Genomic DNA, 23,983 nt, shown 5'->3' on the forward strand with positions numbered 1-23,983 from the left:
ATATCTCCATTAAACAAAAAGAAAGAAACCACATACATAAACAGGGCTGTTTTGTTGTTGGGTTTGTTTGTTTGTTTGTTTGTTTAGTTGTCTTGTTTTCAAAGTCATGATGTGAAAGAAAAGCAAATCTTCTTATTTCAGCCACAAAACGCAGGGAATAAAGAGTGCCCTAATTTCTGAAGTGCTACTGATCTTTTCAATGAGGAAATACCAGGCATCAAATATTTAGATTTTAGAACATTTTAATATCCATTTCTTGAGTGGATGCATTCTGAAATAATTAGAATTAACAATTTAAAAAGAGCAGAGTGAAGGAAAGATGGAAAATGCAAACAGTTGGTTCTTGTTAATTTAATTTCAGGTTCTAGGCATGATGTGATTTTCTGAAACAACCAGCCAAAAAACGTTTACCTCAAAAATCTAGAAATGCAAACGCAGACAGATCTTTGGAAACTACACATTATTATAGTCCACGTAGTGGGAAGCACGCGGCCCTCTGGCTCTCGGTGTCGTGTGCAAATGTGCAGGTGCTGCCTCCAAGAGCGGAGTCAGTGTCAATGGAGTCGCGTGCAGGTGTTGCATAATCGGTGTGACTCTTCAAGCTACTTAAGGGCTTCATAACTGATGCTCTACCTTTGTTGGCACTGGATAAAATCATGTGTGCTTGTTTATATATATATACATATACATATATGTGTATATATATGGTGTATAATTCGATCTGACTTGGGGCCAAGAAGAAAACAGCAATTGCAACTCAAAGCGACTATTTACACACATTCAATTCTGAAGTATTGCTTCCTGACCTAAGTTTGGAAGAGGTATTGCCTCTGCGAAGAGCACATCCGTCGTGTTGGTAGCACTTGAACCGCCGCTTAGGGACCTGTCCTCAGTGACTCTCTGTTCAACGCCAGCAGGGGTGGATGCACGGCGTCTCCGTTCCAGAGACTCTGTGGTCCTGGGCTGAGGTATGCTTCAGGGCAGGGAACTGGGAAGGACCCAAGTCGCCTAGTGGCCCAGAGAGAACATCTGTACTGGTGATTAAGGAAGGCTCAGGGTGATTTTTTTTTTTAAAGACAATTTGAAACTCTGGGTGAGCCAACCATCAAAGGCTCCAGTGTGCACGCTGCTGGACCAGCTCACCAGACATTAAGACCCTCTCCCTGTGGTCCACGGCTTTCCAGGGTCAGGAATCACAAACATCTTTGCAGGAGGGGAAGGGAAAAGAGAATGTGCTGGGGGGGAAGCATGTGCAGAGATGAACCTTGTAGGACATGTTCTGAGCGGAACAGCAGAGACACAGGCGACTCGTCGGCAACCGCCCAGCCCCTTAGCTGCTGCCAGAGCTACAGAGCCTGAGGACAGAAGGCAAAAGGAGAGGACCACACTCAAATACATGCCTTAACACTGATGGGAGGAGCCCCTAACATGCCCACAGTCCCTATGGACAAGGACAGTGTTGGGTAGTGTTTTAAAGTAAAAATAAAAATAAAAATTCTGCAGTATCTTGTAAGAATACATTCTTTAGAAGCAAGAGGTATTGTCACGCCACCCTTCCTCTAGCATTGGAAGACCAACAAACTGACAGTAAAACCTGAAGGAAGATCTTAGTTACTGAGAATGCTCTTGACTCCCTGGGACGTCAAGATCCTGGCTATGGCTGCATCAATGGGAGGCCATCCCACGCATGACCCCCTGGGGAGCTGGCCCATCAGAATCGGTATTTCCTGAAGCCAGAAATGGCAGATTCTAGATGAATTGAGGGGGGGATTGATAATGGGACTTGATGTAGATGTGACAGTTATACAGAGATATAGCAGCGAAAAGAAAATGCACATGGTTAAGGTGAAGACCTTAAACAGAGAAGGAGCTAGTCCTCCAACTATCCTGTGAACCATCCGCCAGTCACCTTGCAAGTAACTATGCCAATGACAGGGCAACATGAGCCTGAGTTCAACTCTACATATGCTCTGGACTCAACACCGCAAAACGTCATCGCAGGCACGATCAGCAATAAAGGACCCAGAAGTGATTTTCCTTAGGTTTTCTCTACTTGCCCTGGCTCAACACCTCGTATGCATGCGGATGATTCTGTCTCTACACACAGCGTGAGGACTCCATCTAAAGAGGGCTGGGACGCACCAGGTTCAAGCCTGCCACACACAGGCCCTGCACAAGCCAAGAACGGGAAAGGGTGAGAAACTTCTCGGACGTGTGCAGGCCAAGCTGCTGGCACTCACGCGGGGCAGGACTCTGACTCGACCCTTGCAGCGGGTAGGCCCCCTCACGCGGGGCAGGACTCTGACTCGACCCTTGCAGCGGGTAGGCCCAGACGGCACAGATCTGCAGCCCACGGGACAGAAGCGGCAGTGCCCATTAGGTTTTAAAACCATGGCTGAGGGCATCTCCGCCCCAGGGCACACTAGCCGGGTGATCGGGTCTTGCTCAGCTCCTGCATGAGGAGGTGGCCCAGAGCAGCCGAAGCACTAATGGACATCTTCTCTTCCTTCTGCTGTGCCCCCTGTAGACCCCCTCCCCCCAACCCAGCCTATGTCCCTTCGCCAGAATGACCTGGCTGCCCCTCCCCGAAACACACATTTCCTGATAAATAAATAAATAAATAAATGCAACCCTCAGACATTTATTTTGAGTTTCCCTCTCAGAGGATTCAGCTTCCAAGACAAATCCCTTCACTCCCAGCTGGAAGACCCCTCGGTGTCCGGGGCAGGATGAAACACAGCTTTTAAATACCTGAGGCCTGGGTTCAGAAGCTCTGCTACTGGTCAGCATCTGCAAGCTTGGCCTGCACAGGGAGGAAGCCCTAATGCCCCGCGGCCGGGGAGCGGTGCCCCCACAGCCCCTAAGGGCCCGGGTGCTCTGGAAGGCGCAGGTTGGGAGGGCGCGGGCTGTCCTGGCTGGCAGCTGCTCGCAGCCCACGCCCCCCCACCTCCCCTCACAGTGAGTTACTGGCACTTGATCTCAGATTCATAAATGAAAGTGTGTGTGCGTGTACATGTTTACATAGAAAGGTCAGGTCACTGGAGAACACTAGTATGTATACAGAAAAAAACCCCGCAAAAACATTGTACTAGCAAAAACAAAACAAAAACAAAACAAAAACCCAAAGTGTCCTGTGAGAAAAAGCAATAAAAATGATATCTTAACCACAGCTTTTGTTTAAAAAGTCCAGCAACACCCAATGCCGCGATCTCCACGGGCAGCCTCTGTCCCCAGACGCGAGGCCACGGCCAGCCCCTGAAGGCACTTGTTCTCCATGCTGCTGACGGTCACACCCAGGGGACAGGGCTCCGGGGGAGAAAAAGCAAAGAGACGGATGTGTGTGGCTCACACAGACGTCAGGGCAAGGACCACGTGGTGCCATGTCCGGCGACGGAGGCTGTGGCGCTTGGGATGCACGACAGGCTAGTACACACACGATTGTGTTTCAAGGAGCAGAGCACCGTGGCAGCGACGGGCGCTGCGTCACACGCTCTTGGAAACATTGAGCCTGGTGAGCTCGCTGGCTTCCTCCATGCCAGCTTCTTCACAGTCACTTTTCTCTATGGCTTTGCCAAATCGACACCTTTCTTCGGCTTTGAAGGGCTCTTTCCACGGCCTCTTAGAGGACAGGTGAATGTCCTTGGCCTGAACGTTGTTTTCGGAACCCAGAGACATCTTGTCTGCATTCTGTACAGAAGGCACCAGGTTGGCGATCTCATCCGTGGGAGACCGCCCAATGCTGCCGTCCACCTGGACTCGGATGTCCGGGGAGATGGACAGCTGGTGCTGTGGCACGGCCCCGCTGTCCATGCACTTTGGGTACAGGTAGGTCTTCATCTGGCCCTTGCCCTTCACGTTCACTGTCCCCCGGTAGTCGAAGTCGTAGCCCATCTTGCTCAGGACGCGGTAGCTCTCCTCGCTCACTTGGATGCGGCACTCCACCCCTGTGCTGTCCATCCTGCTGGCGATGTTGACAGTGTCGCCCCAGATGTCATACAGCAGCTTGGTGGTGCCGATGACCCCCGCTGTGAGCGGCCCATGGTTGAAGCCGACCCTGAGCTTAAAGTTGAACCACAGCATGTTGCTGTTGAAGTCGTCCACCACACGCATCATCTCCTTGGCGAACTCAAACAGGACCTGCAGGTGCTCCTGCGGGTGGCTGCCGTCCTGGCACTGGGCGCCGTTCAGACCCGATGCAGCCATGTACGTGGCCCCAATGGTCTTGATCTTCTCGATGCTGCTGTAGCCCGGCCTGCTCAGGAGCTCGTCGAAGTCCCCGATGAGCTCGTTGAGGACCCGGTAGCACTCCTTGCCCCCCTCGTAGTTCTCCTCGTAGAACTCACTGAAGTTGACGATGCTGGCGAAGATGACGCCTCCGCTGTCGTGGTTCTTGGAGTAGGTCTGTGAGACCTTCAGCTGCTCGGCCACGTGGTAGGGGATGATGTTTCTCAGCAGCCAGTCAGCTTGGTCCCTCATGCTCTGGATCTTGGTGCGGTGAAGGTCCGCCTCCACGTCCCCATGGTAGTGCAGGCGGTAGCTGACCTCGAATTCTCGATTCAGGAACCAGACCAACAGGAGCAGGAGAAAGAAGACAAGAATCACCTCCTGGCCAATCAGGCTGGCCGTTCCGCCATCACGTGGCAAGGAACTATTGCACGGATTCCCCTCGGAACTGGAGAGTAAAGAGAAGAGAAAGGGCATACCTTCTTAAGTGCATCTTTTAAGGCAGAGGTTGCTGCTTAGGACGTGCAGTTCTGAAAGAGCCCAGCTAACTAGCACTCCGCACCAGGTTCTGTGGACTTCAACGTGTCAACGACCTACAGCCGCGAAGCCACCCGAGCCTGTTAGCTGGCTGGCTGAAGGGGTGCCGAGATAAAGACTGATTTTTGTCACTGATTTCTGAGTAACTACTTGGCGACTGCTTTGTTTTCCAGGAGTCTTTAGCTCCTTGATTTTAAAAATCTTTTCATTTCCACCAACTTTCTATTTTGATAGGAAAGTTAAGAGACTAGTAATACAATTGTATGCCCTTCTCCTGGACTCAACAATTGCTGCCATTTTGCTGCTTTGTTTTTTCCCTCTGTCAACACACATGCGCGCACACACAGCTTTCCCGCTCAACATTATGAAGGTAAGGGGCAGACCTCATGACACTTCGATCCTGAGTATTTCAGTCCCTATCTCCTAAGAATAAGGACATCTGCCTTTGTAACCACACTACCATCATCATACGCAAGAAATTGAACATTCCCTGACATGCTCACATTTTAGATTTCTAATCCAACTTTAGTTCTGGTAGATACGTAATTTCACAAAGAATTAGTGTAAGTTCACTATTGCTTACTTGCATAAAAGTCTGCCAATGTATCACTACCCCCTACTGGGTTAGTTCTGTTTTGTCAAAGTCGTTTAAGACAACGTTAACATTTTTACAAATAATAGGTATACTTTTTTTTTTTAAGTGGACTCCATGCCCATCGAGGAGCCCCACATGGGGCTTGAATTCACGACCCTGAGATCAAGACCTGAGCTGAGATCAAGAGTTGGATGCTTAACGGAGTGAGCCACCCAGGCGCCCCAATATGTATACTTTTAAGAGTAGCGCCTTGTGAGAAACTCAAATAGCATAAACAATGGTATAAAATGAGTGTCCTTCCTATGAGAGGTTTTCTTGTGGTTGCAAGAAATCCTAATACATACTATAACAATCAGGTTCCAACCCTGGGCATTTGGGCCGTGCCCATCCCTTTTCCCCAGGGAACCCCACCATGCTGTCCCCGTGCAGAGAAAGGAGTCTGTCTGTGGGATAAACTACTGGAGCTGGCAATGCTGAGTCACGTCAACTACCGCACATTTATGATTCCATTAGACATTTCCACGTTGCCCTTCTCATTTCTGTTCCCTCCAGGAACAGCCTGCTCTTGCGGGGCGGGGGGCTGTTCTGTAGTTGGATGGTGCTGACGAGCAACAGCTGTGACTGAAGATTAGCGCAAACACAGTCTCTTGGAAAGCTTCTTTTTTAGAGGTAATTTTTCCACTTAAAAATACTACATACTCATCAGAAGAAATTTAGGGGGAAACGTAGAAAGAAGAAAAGATTCATCCGTTATTGACCATCCAGAGGCTGTCACTGTTAACGAGCATTGTGTTTCCTCCTTCTCTTTCTTCTGTTTGTTTACAAAGCTGTGACTGCTCTGTTAGCATAAATTCTGGGCCCTGATGGGCTTCTAGATTTTATGTGGCAGTGGGATGACTCATTACATAATTATATATAAAATGGATGGGCTCTCAGTTTCCATAGCTCCATGGCACTGAAAACTCAATTCTGTAACTGGAGTGTTTAATAAGTTTTACTATTACCTGTGACTTAAGGACATTACAAAAAATAATGAACTTGACCAGTCTGGCCATAATGGTTCCCTACAAAACACAGTCACAAAAGCCCTGGCCTTGGAATTAGAATCCCAGGACTCTGTCCCAGCTAAACCACTGCAGAGTTCTGGAACCCTGGTCAAGATTTCTAGGTCTCGATTTCCTCACATGTAAACTGAAGAGGGGCTAGAGTATCGCTAAGTCCCTATTGGCCTCAGATTCTGTGCGGAAAGGAGTTAACATAGCAGGCCTGAGGCTGCCATCCATAGAAAGGCCTACCGGCAAGAGTGCCCAAGGTGGTATCAGGATCTTGGATTTGGGGAGGTTCCCACCCTCCTTGATAAGAGGGGCTCACTGTGCCTACACTGTGCCTTCCTTCTGAGAGTCTGGAATTTTGCTCCCTGCCAGCAGAGATGCCTATGTGACCAGCATCTAATAAAAACCCTAGGTACTGAGTCTCTGATGGGGTCCCCTGATGGACAACATTTCACCTGCACTGTCCAAGCTCGCTGCCGGAGGAATTCAGAGTGTCCCGGACTATGCCATGGGGACAGGACTCTTGAGAGCTGGCAACTGGTTTCCTCTGGACTCTATCTCATGTACTTTTTCTCGCTGCTAAATCACAGCCATGAGTACGGCTATATGTGGAGTCCTGAATCCTCCTAGAGAATTCTTGGTTCTCGGGTGGTCTTGGGGACCCCTGCCATAAGTTCCATGACTCAGGCCCTGTGAGCTAAGAACCAAAAAATGCCTTTATGGTAAGACACAGCACACTTATTTATTCTTCTGTCATTTAATCAAGTGGCAGTACCTACCATGAATCTCAAGTACTAAACAATTAACTATTTAAGATGACTGAAACAGATGTGTGTCCAGCCCTGCAAGCCTTCTAACTCACTTGAGAGTAGGGAGAGAATGTGCAACAGGAGGCAATAAGTCTTCTCTTGGGTGAGCCCACCTTGTTGGGTTAGGAGGTGACCATTCTTTGTTTCTCCAAAGCGGTGACATTGAGGAACAGCCCCCTTTATAAGTAGACATCACCAAGGCTTAACATCATCTTAAGGATCCAATCAGACTTTGTAGCCCTGTGGCAGAAATGGGTGATGTGTCTGGCTTTCCTCAAGCAGGCTGCTGCTCTTGCTTTTCTCGCTGTGGCATGGCCTGACTCTGGAGAGGGACACAGGCCAGACCCTCTGGGCAGAGGAGGGGAATTGTGGAACACAGGCCAGTGTGAGAGAGAAAGGGAAACAGACTGTGATGTTTGTTTTCATCTTTGTTTAAAAGGGGAGTCCTAATACACAGATTTACACTTAGTGCCCAAGGGGCTGCCATGCAACAGAGATCTGGAGCAAGAAGATAAGAGAATCACTTCCCAATGATAACCTGTATTTCTCACACAACTACAGAAGGAACAAAGACGGCGGTCTTATTCCTAAATTCAAATAGCAAAGGTCAGTTCCAAAAAGAGGAATTTTATGGGATTAAATGCAAGAGTCAATTTATGACTTAATAGTTGGACATTGTCATAATTGGAAGTTAAGAGTAAAATACAGTATAATTCACTATCATGGAGAAGAGGGATCAAAACAGAGAGAAAAACAGAAAACAAAGATCACTCATGGTCCTGACCAGGTTAACGTGGGATTTGTTAACATTTTGGTGTATTTCAGTGCCATTTAAAATCTATGCCTACAGATGCGAGGCTGGGGCAGTCACCAAGCTGGGACACAAGGGTGATTCTGGGGTCCTGGTCATGTTCTATTTTTTGGTCCGAGTGGCAGTTAATGGGGTGTGCTCACTTGGGAAAATTCACTGAGCCATATTTTTATGATCTGGGTACTTTACTGTGCACACGGTATATATTCATCAATAAAAAGTTTACTTAAAAAGAAGCTAAGTGTTTTATTTTTAAATACTATAGTTGTGATCATCATAGAAACACTCTGCATTCTGCCTTTGTTTCATACTTTTAATCTCCTTCCCAGTGTCTACATGTCCACAGAGATTTAACTTTTTAATTGTAGAAACAGGATTAAAAAAACCATTCATCACTCATTACCAGATCGTAACTATGACGTATCTTACATTTTTTTCATCTACATAATGAAATATCTGGCTATAGCCACAGGACAGATGTGGGTTCACATGGTGTTTTTCTTACGGCTGCATCTTAACAGTGGCAATATTTGAGCACATGGTCACAATTTAATTCATTTCTTTTTATTGGCAACTGAAGTTGCTGAGGAATTTTCAATGTTATCAGCCATTGTGATCAACATTTTTGGGCAGGTGGCGTTTATCATATCTCCTAATTATCCCCTCGGTAGATAAGTAAAAACAGAATTATTAGGTCAAAGGCTATGAACACTTTTGTAGGTCATCAAATTGCTTTTCAAAACTATGCACCATTCTGAGGAGTAATGAGGCATGGCAGAAAGAGCATGGCCTGGTAGTGAGGGAGGCCAGGGTTTAAACACTGCCAATGACTAGCTGTGTGACCATAGACAGGTTCCTTAACTTCTCTGAACTTCAGCTTCCTCATCTGGAAAATGGGGATAAAATCATCTAATGCGTCAAGTTGTTGTGAGAAATGAACCGTATGTTATAAGCGCCTGGTAGCTTAACAAAATAAACACCCAACCAGGTACAAATGTGCCAGCCCTTGCCGGTACTGGGTATTCACAATCTAAAGTCTTGAAGGTACAACGTAAAAGATCAAAAGGATTTTGTAGTTATTTAAATGTGCAATGACTTCAGTAATAGCATAGTTAGCTTCTCCCTACATTTTCTCTTGTGAAATTTTTGGTTTTTGTCATTTACGCAGGTCTTGATCAGCTCTTCATAAAACGGCCCATAGCTACTTTCCTCTGCCTGCTGACTCCCCCCACCCCATAAGTGTGTTGATCAGTCTTTTCTTTTTGTGCGTGTGTGGTCCTATTTATTATTTGTAAGGCTGGAAAGTTCTCTCTGTCCTAGGGGCCTGCAAACTAATTCCATTTTTTCTAGATTTTTATGTAGTTTTATATAATTTAATGTTTATTTCTGACTCTTCAGTTTATATAGATTTTAGTTTGATGTTTACAGTAAAGCAAGGGTCTAGCATTTATTATTTCAAATTTCTAGTTAGTAATTTCAAAATATTTTAGGGAATTAAAATAAGTACTTTCTTAGACTTGGGAAATTTCCTTTCTAACATGCTGAACTCTTACATAAAATTAAGCCAATCTAGTATGTTCTCAGTAAGATATTATAACTATGATATGATATTTTAACAAGTGGGTATTTCCCACTTATTCTTTTAAGAATTACATACAATTCTTTTTATTCAAGATACGACTGCTTTTTGGGAAGCTGAGAAAGAAACAGTACGCAGACAGTTACCCTTGTTTGTTCAGACACAAGCATGATGTTAGAAGCTTACCTGAAATTCTGTCCTGCATCAAGGTGTGAAATTACTATGGAACTGAAATTAAAATGCAGAAAAATATTATCATAAAAAGCAAAGACGGCATTATATAAAGCAAAACTGAGAAGAATTCAAAAAAACAATTGCCCTTTTTTTAAATGTGGAGATCAAGTCAGACAACTAAGGATAGTTAATGCTTTATTGTAATTTGATATTGTGAGTTAACTAAAAATCACAGCAGGCAGAGACAGTGATGCAGCCAACAGGCCTTCACATCAGGTATAGAGGCACCATCGCCAAAGAGCAAAACCAAACAAGAAGTCTTTAAGACATTCGCGTGAGGCGAGGACTTCTCTCTGCGGTGCCACGAGGCCAGAAACCAGTCATGATAAACAGCGATGCCCACTGACAAAGGACTGATTTAGAAAGGAACTGCTGGAGACGCTGGCTGACCTGAGAGGGCACACTTGGCTCCTGGTGTGCCCAAAGCAATTGAATCCCCATTCTGGGGCATGGAAACCACACACAATAAAGAACTCTCTCTTGGTGTCGGGGCAGGACCTGTGACGTGTGGTACCCTTTTCACATCCCTCACAGCTTCCTCTGGGGTCCTGCTGTACCCAGCATCCCCCCAGGCTGGTAAATCGGCCTCGTGCCCACACACTTCCTGGTCTGCTAGATCCATCTGTCCCGCTCACTGCAAAGGGGGACCTTACAAAGCTTCTGCAAGCAGCTCCCCTGGGCAGCAGAGGCAAGGGGATGGCTCAGAGTGGCTTTTATCATCATAGGGGGTGTTAGAGGACTTCACGGGGGAGGCAAGAAAGCAAGAGCTACAGCACAGACACTGTTCTGAGGCTGTATGTCATCTCTCCCTGCCCAAGCGCGACTGTGACACCATCCCTCTCCACATGTGCGCAGCTCTTCTTTTATGTCCGTGTCCCCCTGCGAGGCTGGCATGGTTCTCAGAAGTCCCCTCCCCTACACAGGGCGCCTGTCTGTGCTTGTGATCACCACTCCCCACTCTTCTTACCCCGTGAAGCTCTGCGGTGATGGTGGGGTGGATGGGCTCAAGGGATTCTTCGAGTAGGGAGAAGTACTAGGTGAAGGGGAGGTTCAGCTACAGCCCAAGATCTGCTCTTTGAATTCTGGACAAAGGTGATGGAGTTGGTCCCTCATCACTCTGGTCCCTCCAGATCCAAGTGGAAAAGCCCCGCACCAGTGACTGACTGGTACTGCGAGTGGCTGAGAGGGTATTTGTGATGGTTCTTTTAAAAGGTTAAAAGGCAGATTGATGAATCCCATGCTCTTGGGAAAGAGCTTCATAATGACCCTAATTCCAGATGGCCATACCTTCGAAAGGGAAATGTACGCTTTGTTCTGCTTAAAGTAATTTAACTATTCATTAAAGTTTCCTTTCAAATGCTGAATGACAGTTCTGCTGAAAATTCCCTTTTGATCTTAATTTGCAGAAAACTTGAGTGTCTTTCATGTCGTCATTATTTTATTAAGTCTAAGTGAGGAGAAGGATGCTTACTTTGTCCATTACCGACTGCTGCTTTGGTAATACCCAAAGATATACTATGGCAGTTTCGTATTCGATATTGCAACAAATTGGATCATTTTCTACTTCTGAACTTATTAAGGCAATGGTTCTCAGCAACAGTAATGCCATTCCTAGGGGGCATTTTGGAAATGTTGGGGCTCCTTCCAGTTGTCATAATAATTTGAGGAGCCAGGAATATTAGATGTCATGTAAGGCACAAAGAAGGAATGCCGTGTAACTCTGAAATATCTTGCTAGCCTAAACCCACGGGAATTATAAAGAAACGGTTTTTTAATATGTGCTAATAGTAAAGTGTTTTTATAAGCAGTTACAAAAAAAGGCCAAGATTTAGGAGAAGTTTGTTACAGAAACAGAAGCTTAATGGCTTTAAGACATTATCGTGAACTTTCTGAACCACTCACTGTGAGCGTTCTTGCTCTCCACCGTATCACAGTATTCCCAACTACGAATTTAGCTGAAAAAGGCTGATAGCTGCAAAACCAGTTGCAAATGTGCAACAATCAACTTGAGATCTGTTTTTAACAAACTAAGAATCAAACATTATTCAATTAGTAGGACACATGAAAGACAGGGATCTTACTGGATTTCATGAATATAGGATGTTTTAAATACAGCACATATCATTGCCATTCCTATATACTTTCATTTTTCATTTTTTGTAGCACGACGGTAAGAATGGCTCCTGTTTCCCACAGACACTTTCTTTCCCCATGCCATCCTATCCCTTGGCACCTACCAGTGATAGGGTTTTGAAGGCCATTTGAATACCAGAGACTGAAAGTGTTCTCCAATATGTGGAAGGACTTCAAGATAAAAGATGTATTTCCAGTGACTGGTCATTACTCCATTTCATGTCATGACACATGTGTCACAACAGTGAGTCGGTATTTATAAATAAGGCCCAGGCCACTTGCAAGAGCACCTTACCTCTTCCCTTCCTCTCCTTCACCAACCTGCAAGCTGTCTGGGTGTATTCCCCTTACTCAAATGAGGTTAGAACCAGCTTCCTCTTTGCATTCTTGTGTCTCCCTATACCTCTACTCCTTTACTTCCTTGATGATCTCGTTTAGAAATGGCTTCTGGTCCTACTTCGCCATCATAAGTAAGTGCAAGCATGTGTCTGCTGCACTATGGCAGGGAGTCACCCAAGGATGTCTATATGCAAATACATGTATATGTCATGAGGAATGATTTTCTTTTTCTTTCTTTTGCATATTCGTCTTCAGACATTTCATTAAGTTGTTGACATTGTGTATGTTGGAAGCTACGTCATGTTGTGACAGTATCTGGTAGAGCAGAGGGAGAGGGCATAGGCACAGATGTGAGAGACAAGCGAGGGTGGGAAAGGTGTCCCAGCCAGCGAGGGCGCCAGACGCAGAGCGCACTGGTGGACATACCTGTCAGGGCACAGGGAGACATAGAGCAGGAGCAGGGGCCCAGCCCCGACGACTGTGGCTAAGGAGGACCTCATCCAGGAGCTGAGCTGGCAGAAGTTACAGTAGTGCACGACGGTGATCAGGACGGCTGAGCCCATAAACACGGTGAACTGCAACGAGGAGCCGGCGCGGTTAGTGACCCATCCCGCCCTCGCCGTGTGGGCCCCTTGCCTCACTTCCAGCTGAGCATACGGACATCAAAGGATTCACTCACTTATCTTTCTTTCGATATAAAAATACCACGGGTATCGCGAAGTATCTGGCAGTTTCAGGGACAGATCCTAAACCGCTGGGTTAATCACCCAGAGCTTTAGGCTGTGAGCTCACATGGGCACTAGGACTCTCCTTCAGATGTGTGGAAACTGCACACATCATTCTGGAGGAAAGGGAAGGTAGGCCACCCGTCTCAACACCGCCACCGTGTAAGTGGTTACCTTTACAAAGCCTTCCTTCAGGCATCCTGCTACATGCCAGCAGAAATGTAATTTGCTGTTAAAGTATCAAATGCAGTCAGCCTGCCTGGCAGCTCATGTTACACTCACTTTCACCAAAAATAGAACTTTCCACAGGGCATTAATTCAGTCTTCGTGGGGTTTAACTCAGAAGCTCCTTCCCTGATGGACAGCAGCCAGCCCAGAGGCCAGTCACCTGGCTGTGCCAGTTTGACAGATGAGCAAGGTATCTTGTCTGGAAACGTGGGACAGACGCGGCTTTGAAAAATGCATAGGAAAATAACTGATTTGGAGCTCGGTGAACAGATGAGGCTGGAGAGGGCATGTGTGAGCTGGGCAGGGCAGCGTCGTAGCCCTCTCCCTGACTGTGGTCAGTGACAGGCTCGAGCATCGAGACAGGCTGTGTGCTACCTTCCCTGCCTGCTCCTCTGTCCCAGGCAAGTCTTCTAAGACAAGCTCAAGGTGGTGACAAAGAGTTTGTACCTCTTTAAAGGCCTATATTTAAACTGCTATCCCAAGTCATCAGGCTTATTTAAAAAAAAAAATGAGAGAGTCCCGAAGAGCCCAGGAACAAAGTCACTAGGCCTTTACTTACGTGTATGTTTGTCTCAAATTCAGAGGTGACATGTGAATAGACTGCAAGAGCAGGGAGTGACACCAGGATGGCCCCAATGAAATGGCGCGGGAGCCAGCCGGCTATCCACTCCAGCAGGCGCTTCGTACAGGCCATCACATCCTCCAGGAAAAACACCATCCTGGGATGAGGAGGGGAGAAAGGAGAAATGGGGTGTCTGTGGGCGGGTCAGCCTGCCAGGGAAGATGAGGGCAGGAGACCCACCGACTCTTACCAATGCAGCTACTGTGCACGTGGGGGCAGGCGGAGCCCCCCATCCCCTCACTTTGGGTTGGCGGCAAATAAATTGGACTTGCTCAGCTCACCATACCTTATTTTAAGGTAATCTGCTGCATACTAATAACACATGTTCGCACAAAGCCAATCATAAGCTTCTGCGGGTCTCAAAGTAGCTGTAAGAACGGGGCATGCAAACGTTAACAGGCCCTCTGAGAGGTCACCACTTGTTGTCACAGGCTGCTGGGGCGCTTTGGAAGTGTCTGGGATTCTGTCAGGGCCTTTCTGGTTGCCACAATGACTGAGGGGTGCAGACGGCATCTAGTGGACAGGAGCCCGGGATGGGAGGTGCACTGAGACACACAGTGCGGCTCTGCCCTGCATCTCACATGACTGCCACATGCCCCCTGGACACCCACAGAGGAGAGAACTCTGCTGACAATGACCTCAGCCTGGAGCCTCGCTGTGTCTCGGTGCTGCCAACACACGCTGATCTCCCAGGAATGAACCACTATGAGAAGTGCCCTTTGCTTTGGGGCCTCACCAAGGCTCATTCGGCATTTCAGATATCGTGTCACAGGTGGCAACCTGGCGCGTGTGCCCCCAAGCCCGCACACCGCTAGTGGTCCGTGCCTGGAGCTGTCACGTTTGTGTGATTGTGCACATAAAGACACAGCTGACGACTTTGTTATGACTTCCCGGGTAGCGGTGTCCTGGCAAAAACGAGGGGAAACACTACACATTTTCTTTTAAATGGCTCCCTTGCTCTTTCTTCTTCGTATTGGAGTGACAACATTTCATCGACTCCTTCTGAAATTGTGTGTATAAGTAGGCTGTATTTCAGGGTACTGATGTGGACATCACAAAATAATTTTCATAAAGAAGGGGGAGCAAGTGCGTGTCCTGAGAACCGCTGTTCAAAAGGAAGAACAGTCTGGCTAAGTGAGGGGCCCCGGGGTCAGCAGGGGCCAGTACCTGGATGCCAGCAGCAGGAGATGGAAGAAGGGGCACCAGGATTCAGCTGGGCAGGGAGACCCACGCACAAAGACCCTCCCCAGGGAGGGGGAAAGGGACAGGCGTGCTGTCCTCACCTCTGGAAGTGCCAGAAGCCGCTGCTGAGCTTCAACGGCACAAGATCCCCTCAAGTGTCTTTGCCACACACCCAGGGGCCTGCACTTTCTGTCCTGGACACCTGCAGTGCAGCGACCACTTACTACAAAAGCGTGATCGCCACAAGGAAACCTCAAATCTCAGCCATTTTCCACGTGGAGCCAGGCCCTGTCTGACTCTTCTAGGGCCTGGATGGTTCTGGCCTCCTGACACTTAACGGATAATGGAGTCCTGGGAATATTTCCAAGAATAACCACAAATATGCTCAAAGGCAGAATACATAAGCCCCATGAGGAGACAGAAGAAGCCAAGTTCCAACAGGGAGAAGGCAGGACTGGGAGGCCCCCATGAAGGTCCCCAGGACGGCAGAGCTCTGAGGATGAGACCCACCTTCTCACGCCTGCCTGGGCTCGGCACAAAGTGAGGGGAGTGAAGGGATGGGCTACAATTCAAGATGCACAAAAGCCTCTGGAGGAGGTGCCAGGCCTGGGACTGGCCCCTGGAAGAGCTGCAGAAGCAGCCTTGCCGGGGCGCCCATATATTCTGCAGCAGAGATTCCTGCTGACCCTCGGAGAGGTGAGAGGGAACTCCGTCATGTCCCCAGCCCCTCCCAGGCTTTGATGATTTGGGTAAAGTGAACTTTTAAAGTCCCACCAGTGGTCACTCAGGAGCAGCGGCCACCTCACTGGAAGACGCTAGCAGAGCATGTGGGTGTGACAGGCCCAGCACACACGGGGGGCAGCCAGCCTGGCATCTCTGTGGCCTATAGCCCTCTGCAGTCTCCAAACTGGGGTTAGGCCAGATTCTGTAGAAGTGGGTCCAAAGGAACAGGGAACAACGGTGTAAAGGGCTTCTGAAAAAGGTACGGAGACAACGCTAGCCTCTAAGAGAGCCGGAGCCTCACCTAGCTGTAGGCCCGTGTCAGACAGAAACCTGCCCCAGGCAAGGGGGCGCAGGCGTGAGGGGACTCCCTGCACATGGGTGCCAGGTTTTCTCTGGGGAGATAGAAATGTTCTAAAATTATATGGTGATGTTTGCACAACTCTGTAGGTTAACTAGGAATCAATAAATTGTACACTTAATGAGTGAATTACATCATGTAATTGTACAATTACATGAGTGAATTAAACACTTACATATGTGAATTATATCACAATAAAGCTGATTTTAAAAAGGAAGAGACAAACTAGGGGCCTGAAGATGCCTTGGTTTGGATTCCCCAGAAGCAGAGCTGATTTGCGAGTGGGTCCCAGGCAGCTTAGCAAGGGTTGTAGAGCCAAGACTTGAGGGGCAGGCCAATAGGGAGGGCTGTGTTACAAGGAGTCCTTTGCTATGCACCATGCACCTCAGTCTTGGTGGAGAATTTGGGTAGACAGTGAGGACACAGTTATCTCAACCTGAAGGAGGCACAGGGGTCAAGTGTTCACACTTGACCCTTGTGCCTTTTTGCAGAGAAGACCCTCTACAAAAACCACAGGGGTAGGGGCAGTGGTGGGGGAATGAGGGGAGGGTGAATACGGGGAAGGGGGAGAGCAATCCAGCCCATATATGTCAAAGGGGTGTGGGGAGGGGGCGACTAGTGTTCAGAAGCCACAGGGCAGACCCAGGGCTGTTGTTTCCTGTCCTGGGGTATTGGGGAAGGGGGGCAGAAACTCAAGGTCAGGGCCCTTCTCCCCCTTTCTGTTTCACCTCCAGCTGCTGGGGGCAATCACGCAGGACTGCCTGTTGAGACGGACAGGGCTGGACAGAGGAGGTGGTCACAGTGCCCTGGAGGCAGACGGGGGCGGGGTGTGTGCTTGTGAATGGAGTACCCTGTGCATTCACACTTAGTCGCAAGTACTCAGAGTGGCTGTGAGCTCCCCCAGGTGCTGGGCTGAACCCCGGCATCAGGCTGAGTGGATCTTGAGGGCCTACCTTCCCTGAGGGGTCCCTGCTGTCTATTCAGACCTTCTGTCCATTTCTAAATTTTCATTACTAAGCTGACATTCTAGGTATCAGACCTCAGCACAGATGCGGTCTGCATATATGCCCCCGTCCGGCAGGCTCCTTCTCACTCTGACCTGAGAAGTGACTGTTGCTCTCTGGAACGGAGAAGCTTTACATTTTGATGAGGTCCAACCTATCTCTTCTTTCTCTGGCTGCTCGTGCTTTTCGTGTCACATCTAAGAAACCACTGCCTGACCCAAGCTTGTGGAGACTGACACCTACAATCCTTCTAAGGGTTTCAAGTCTCACTCGCACATCTAGAAGAGGCACCTGCTGACCAGCAGGCGGCCGCCCATCATGTGCTCCCTGTACGCTCTGTTCTGTTTCTCTTCCCTTTCTCATTCCTTCTCTTCCCACGTGTCCTTTTTAAGTCTCTGAGTGGGGAGATCCAGGGATGGGCTGGCAGTGGAGGGGCTGCAGGGGACACTGACCCTCTGGTAAAGAAGGTGCCCACCTGTGCCGAGGGCTGGGGTCTGTGATGGACGATGCTGAGCAGCGGAGCTTGAGGGGAGGGAAGGAAAGAGGACGGGTCACCCTAAATGCAGAGGCCTCTGGCGTCGGGAGGCGGCTCAGCGGCCCTGCCGCCAGACTGTGCAGCCATAAACTGCTGAGCCAGCAGAGGGAGCTAAAGGCTAAAAGCTGGAGCAGAGCCGGGCAGGTGGGCCTTTACCTGATGGAGACCACAAGGCTCAGCATCTCCAGCAGCAGGGCGGCGCTGAAGACTGCCAGGGCGGCAGGCGGGGGAGCCGTGGTGGCAGCCCCGTACTTCAGGAAGCAGGTGATAGAGAGAATTAGAAACACTGTCGTCGAAAGAAACACATCCAGGAGGGAGCTGAAGGTGGCACTGGCAAAAGTCTTCACGGGAGAATTCTTTATAACCTGTTCAGGGGTAGGAGGGGAGGTGGGAGGCATAAGCAGAAGCTGCAACAGGTGGCCATGGAGTAGGATTTCAATGGAAAACACTGCTAACATTTGTTGACCACTTGCCCACCCTGGACCCAGTACAGGTGGTAAGTGCTTTCGGTGGAGCACCTCTCCTATCTCATTTAATGAGGAAACTAAAGCACAGAGCAGTTAGGAAACTTGCACAAGGTCACACAGCAAGCTATTACAAACCAGTGAGTTCTCACAAACACATTACATACTAAGCCTGAAAGCTGGGTTATGGACTCTGGGTCTGTAAAGGCTGTTGCACAAAAGCCATTTTCTGGAAGCTTCCAGTGAATGGCTGGGTCCCAGGTTCAGGATGTGTGACAGCTGGCTTCATGACAGAAGTAACACGCAGGCATTGGAGCAAGAGCAGATGAAAGCATAGGCGTGTCAACGGATAGTAAGAGATGCTCGTGCCTTCACTCAAGAGCCTGCTCCGGGCCTGGCTTCATGTGTGGGTGCTGGGGGCAGACGTGAAACATCGCCCTCTGGGAGCTCACAGCCTAATAGGAGACGGAGAGGATCTGAAATGTCAGGGTGCTGTGTGACAAAGAGTCATGCACGTAATGTTAGGGAGTCATAGGGAAGGAGGGAGAAAATGAGGACAATGCCAGCACAGAGCAAAGGGGCCTAGAAATGACATGCCAGTGATGCCAGACAAAGGAGCACAGCAAGATTGGGGGTTTTCTCCTCGTGTGGATAAATTCACATGCAGATGTAGTCTGGGGCTTATGGATTATGGGAAATCAGTACTAGCCTTCATTTTCCTATCACTCGAGGGGCGGGGGGGAAAGGATGCCAAAGCACAAAGCTGCTCGTGAACTATCCAGTGCAAAAAACAAATTTCTTCAGTAGAAGAAGGGGAAACACACCTCTTCTTGGTAGCTGGTCCTATAGGATCGCTCTAGCTCCTGATCCAGGAAGTTCAAGCTGAACTGATTGATGGGTGGCTTGAAAAAATAATCTTTCATCAGGCTAAGAGAAACGAAACATGCAGTTGGTCAACACGGTACACAGCCATTGCACTTTATGCTATCAGAAGACTGCAGTCAGCTCCCCAAACACCATTCCCGAAGCATGTCACAAATTTACCGTGTCTGAGAGTCAATACATGACAGATACTGCTTGACCCCTCCTTTAGAACATACATCTGAAAAGTGCTTTGTGTTTTTAAAACACACGTTATGCTTCCTCTCCACTAAACCATGACTGTTTGCCGTTATTATAGTACACGTCATGAGCACCCTGCTTCTGGAAACATCTTCCAGTGTCCGGGGAAGAAGGAGGCAGCTCTGCTGTGCTAGGAAACCACCGCTCTGGAGGACCAGACATCCCCATACCGAGAGGACTCAGGGTGATTCCAAGGCTTCCAATGAAAACCTAACTCAGAGCCGGCTGTCCTGTCATTCAGAGTACTGACAGTAATTACTGCCATCAGAGCTGACAGGTTGTTATCACAAAACTGTTTATAGTTAGAGTAATTGGAGTGCTATTGTCACATATGCAGACTGCGTGTGAAACCTGAAAAACAACACTCAACGATTTTAATAGCAGAGACATCCAACCTGCTTTACGTGACTTTCATTCTTTTACGGTTGCAAGCAAATAGTAATATCCTTTTTATACTGCTGGAAATGTAAGAGAGTGTTAACATGATTTCAGAAGGCAAATATAGCCATGGAGTATAGTCTCTCTCCCTCACACAATAACTTCCGTAATTACATCATATGAAACAGATAAAGTCCCTCACATGTGCCTGACGCACAGGGTCCCTGCAGCCCAGTGGACTCTCTCTCTGTGACAAGTGTGCCATACCTCAACTATGCTCTCAGACTCAGAAGACAGAAAATTCCATCCCCGAATGTGGACAGCCATTTTCCCTTCTACCCAGCAATTGTGGACGGAGGGAAAACCAGCACAGCAGCCGCACGGAGGATGTGCAATGGCCACATTTAGCTAGACACCGTGCTGCTCCTCTGAAATTAATATTGGCAAGTTCCTTTTCTGGGAATGGAGATTAGCTCCTTTTGGGCCAATCCTCTCTCAGATAACAACAATAAAATCTGGACAAGATATAAAAATGACTCCTGGAATGTAGCGGAGACTGACCAAAGCAGGTGGGAAATTGAGGAGAGTCACACCTGGAGGAAGAGAACAGCACCAGCTTAATTTCCCATGTTTTACCATTTTTCTTTTTTGCCTGAAGACAGCCATTAGTCAGCACCATGTGCAGGGTGGCTAAAACTGAGATGGAAAAGCCACGGTCTCGCTGGCTTGGAAAATCAGAAAATAATGTTTGGGTGCCCACAGCTGGAAAATGAGGTTGAAAATCCAAGAGAAAGAAAAAAACCAGAGAAGGGGCATCCCCAAATTCATCATATGAGCTCTGCTCAAATCTCTGGCTGACCCTTGAAATCTGCATGTGCACAGCAGACTCCAAGCAGCCTAATTAAGGCTTAAAAAACAGTAGCAGCCACCTGTGCCAGGGGAGACAAAGTTTGTTGTCCGAGTTTCAGTAAGTTAACTGCATGCTAAAACAAACAAACAAAATATTGACACTCTTCAGAGCAATATAACAGAATCCAGAGTTCCTAAGCATGACACAAGCCAAATTTACACAACACACAAAGAAACAGGAAAATATGATCCAACTCAACAGAAGAGCAATCAATGGAGACCAATCTGAGATTACCAAGAGGGTTGTATTAGAGGGCGGGGTCACAATGTATGCAGACATATCACACGAGAAACTATAGCATAAGACGTGGGAAGAGAGTAACGCATCTACATAGCTACAGGATGTCTACATTTCAAGTGAAATGATATACGGTCGCCTGGCCAGCTCGATCAGAAGAGCATGTGAATCTGGACCTCAGGGTCGTGAGTTCAGGCCCCATGTTGGGTGCAGAGATTACTTACATAAATAAATAAATAAACTTTAAAAAATAAACTGAAATGATACAATGTAAAAAAATTCAAGGATACCTATCTGTAAGTCCTGGAGCAACCACCAAATGAAATGAAATGAAAAATAATGCAAAGAGGTATGGCTAAAAAGCCAGTAAATATATTAAAGTGGAATTAAATGGCAGAGACTTTCAGAATGATTAAAAAAGCAAGACTCCTAAGAGATACACTTCAAATATAAAGACACAGGTTGAAATTTTTTTAAAATGGAAACTGATACACCAGGCAAAGAGTAAGAATAAGAAGGCTAGAGTTACTATATTAGTATCAGATAAAATGGTTTTTAGGACAGAGTATTACCAGGGATAAAGACGGACACTTCAAAATGACAAAAGGACCAATTCGCCAGGAATTTATAATACTCATAAATGTGTATGTACCTAAAAAAAGAGCATGAAAATACTTGAAACAAAAACTGTCAGGACTAAAAAGAAACACAGACAAATCCACAATTACAGTAAAAGAGTTTTAAATTCCTCTCCTAACACTGATAGAGCAATAGACCAAAAGTGAAGAGACAGATGATCTAATCCTGCCAACTGCCTGGACCTAACTGTGTTTATGGATCACAACATTCTACAAATGCAGACTACATTCTTTCCAAGTGCATGTGGTATGTTCATGAAGAGAGACACAAGTGAGACCATGAAACAAGTATCAATAAACGTAAAAGGACTGAAATTATATATATAGTATGTCTTTGGCTACAATGACATTAAATCAGACATTAACAATGAACATTTCCAAATACCATTCTTCACTAAAAGAAGCCAAGGCTCTTTGAACAAATGGCTGATTCCTGACTAGGGTTAGGGAAGATATAAGACAAGTCTAGCATATCCTGTTGTGCTAGAACAGGGTCCTAGAAACTGTGAAAAACAACTGATGGAGGGTGTCCTGGGTGGCTCAGTCGGTTAAGCACCCTACTCTTGGTTTTGCCTCAGGTTGTGATCTCAGGATCGTGAGATCGAGCCCCACGTCGTGCTCCCTGCTCAGCGGGGAGTCTGTTTGAGATTCTCTCTCTCCCTCGGCCCCTCTCCTGACCTCTCTCTCTAAAATAAATAAATTGAATTTTTTAAAAACATGACATGGAGTCATGTCAATGTGCTCCCCTTGCCAATGTGCAGTTGGTACTGAAGCAGGACTGACATTCTGAACCAACACAATAAAGGTTATTTCAAGCAAGAACCACGATGGAGATGAAATCTAGGGAAGTCTGCTGAGGAATGGAATATGTGCATGATCTTAAAGTATTGCTTAGTAGTCACAAGGAGAAAATAACCACAGATTGGAGAGGTCAACAACAGTTGCCTGGCTGCTCAAAATTACTCTCACTGACGGAAGACAAATGGGCACCATGTGCCTCTGGATGGGATACCTGAGAAGGACACGTCATTTCTGTGGCCAAAATTTCTAGACAAGCTGGAATATGAACCATAGATCAAATACATATCCATGTAGGATTTCCTGAATTTGGTAACCATGATTATGTAAAAGAACATCTTTGTAATTTAGGAAATACAGTATTTAGGGGCAAAGGGCATGGCATATCCAATTTACCAAGAAATGGTCCAGAAAAAAAAACACACACATAAATTTCATAAAGAAAGAGAGAGAATAAAACACAGTAAAATGTTACAAATTGATAAATCAAGCAACGGATAAAATGAGAATTCTTTGTATTATTCATGCAACTTTTCTGTAAGTTTCAAATTACTTCAAAATAAAGTAAAATACTGACAATGGAGGGGCAAACACATGGGGATAAGGTGACTCAGGAAAAGGGAGAGACTCCTACCTGCAAATCTTTACTTTCATTGGGAATGGTTGACTCTTACCTGTCTTCTTTGATAACATCGACAAAATGGGCATCTGTTTTCTCCCGGATGTTCTTGAATCTCAGCGGAAGGAGAGCTGACTGGTCCAAGCTCACTCCTGCCCACCTTCCCTTTTCCTGTAAGATCTCACACAGGGAGGTCTGACTGTTGGTGAGCTTTTCCTCTTGGGGAGGGCTCAGAAGTCCATTCTGAGTTTTGGAATTCGGTGCTCCAGGAGCCTGCCTCAAGACAAGGGTGGTGGGGGGCAGACACAGGCTGCAGTGAGCATGCGACAGTGCTATTCCATCCTAACCTTGCCACGTCGGGGCCCCACTGCACACCTGACCAGCACCTTTACATCTCTGTTCTAACCTGACGCTCCACCTCTCCTCCCGTCTGCTTCTCCCCATCCCCCTATCTCGTCAGATTGCACCTCCAGGGGTTGAGGCATCCAGGAAGGTGACATCGTGGGAAGGGCCAGTGAGGAGGTGGAAAGAAGGTCAAGGAAGAGTTGAGGCTCTTGGAGCTTGCTACCACAGACTCGGCACTGCAGAGGGCCATGGGGGAAGGTCTGGGGGGCTGGGGCAGTGGAAGTGACACGAGGATCCATCTAGGGGAAGGTGGCAAGTGAAACAAGGTGGAGGATAACAGACATAGGCCTCCCTGGAGAGTCAGCCTTTATAAGCGTTCTTGGAAGGGCTCTCAGATTTGATCTTTGTTCTGCTTTCTACTGCAGTCCTGGCTCTGTCTCCAGGTGAGAATTCTTTGGCAGTGTCCTCGCTGCTGGCCCCGACCCCAAGCCTCTCTTCGCGATGCACCTTTGCTCCTGCAGAACCCTTTCTCTCTGCACATCCACACTCTACCACATGTTCCGGCACCAGAGATCTTCCCTAGCTACTATAGTCCATGTGGCTTCAAGCTTTTACTGTCCCTGAAGGGAGTCCCATCCAGCTGGCCATGTGATTACTTCACAAGGGCTAGAAGGACTCTCCATCCTGATCTTTACTGATCTATTCAAAATCATCAGGATGAGAAGGTGTGGAATGGTGTCACCTAAGAGGAGTTACTCTTAGAAATGAGAAGCCGACCAGAC

General features: G+C 47.4%; 1 protein-coding gene across 1 annotated transcript in view; it reads right to left on the minus strand.

Moving 5' to 3' along the window:
* Positions 1-224: 224 nt before the first annotated feature.
* Positions 225-23,983, minus strand: part of ADCY9 (adenylate cyclase 9) — a 124,602-nt gene continuing 100,843 nt past the window's right edge. The window contains exons 5-11 of the mRNA XM_026520438.4: positions 22,912-23,129; positions 18,979-19,081; positions 17,847-18,055; positions 13,826-13,985; positions 12,740-12,888; positions 9,794-9,835; positions 225-4,672 (exon numbers count right to left, since the gene is read on the minus strand). Of these exons, the coding sequence (XP_026376223.1) occupies positions 3,484-4,672; positions 9,794-9,835; positions 12,740-12,888; positions 13,826-13,985; positions 17,847-18,055; positions 18,979-19,081; positions 22,912-23,129 (2,070 nt within the window). The 3' untranslated portion in view covers positions 225-3,483. The remainder of the gene's footprint in view (positions 4,673-9,793; positions 9,836-12,739; positions 12,889-13,825; positions 13,986-17,846; positions 18,056-18,978; positions 19,082-22,911; positions 23,130-23,983) is intronic.

The sequence above is a fragment of the Ursus arctos genome, unplaced genomic scaffold (assembly GCF_023065955.2).
Source record: "Ursus arctos isolate Adak ecotype North America unplaced genomic scaffold, UrsArc2.0 scaffold_2, whole genome shotgun sequence".
Taxonomy (NCBI): domain Eukaryota; kingdom Metazoa; phylum Chordata; class Mammalia; order Carnivora; family Ursidae; genus Ursus; species Ursus arctos.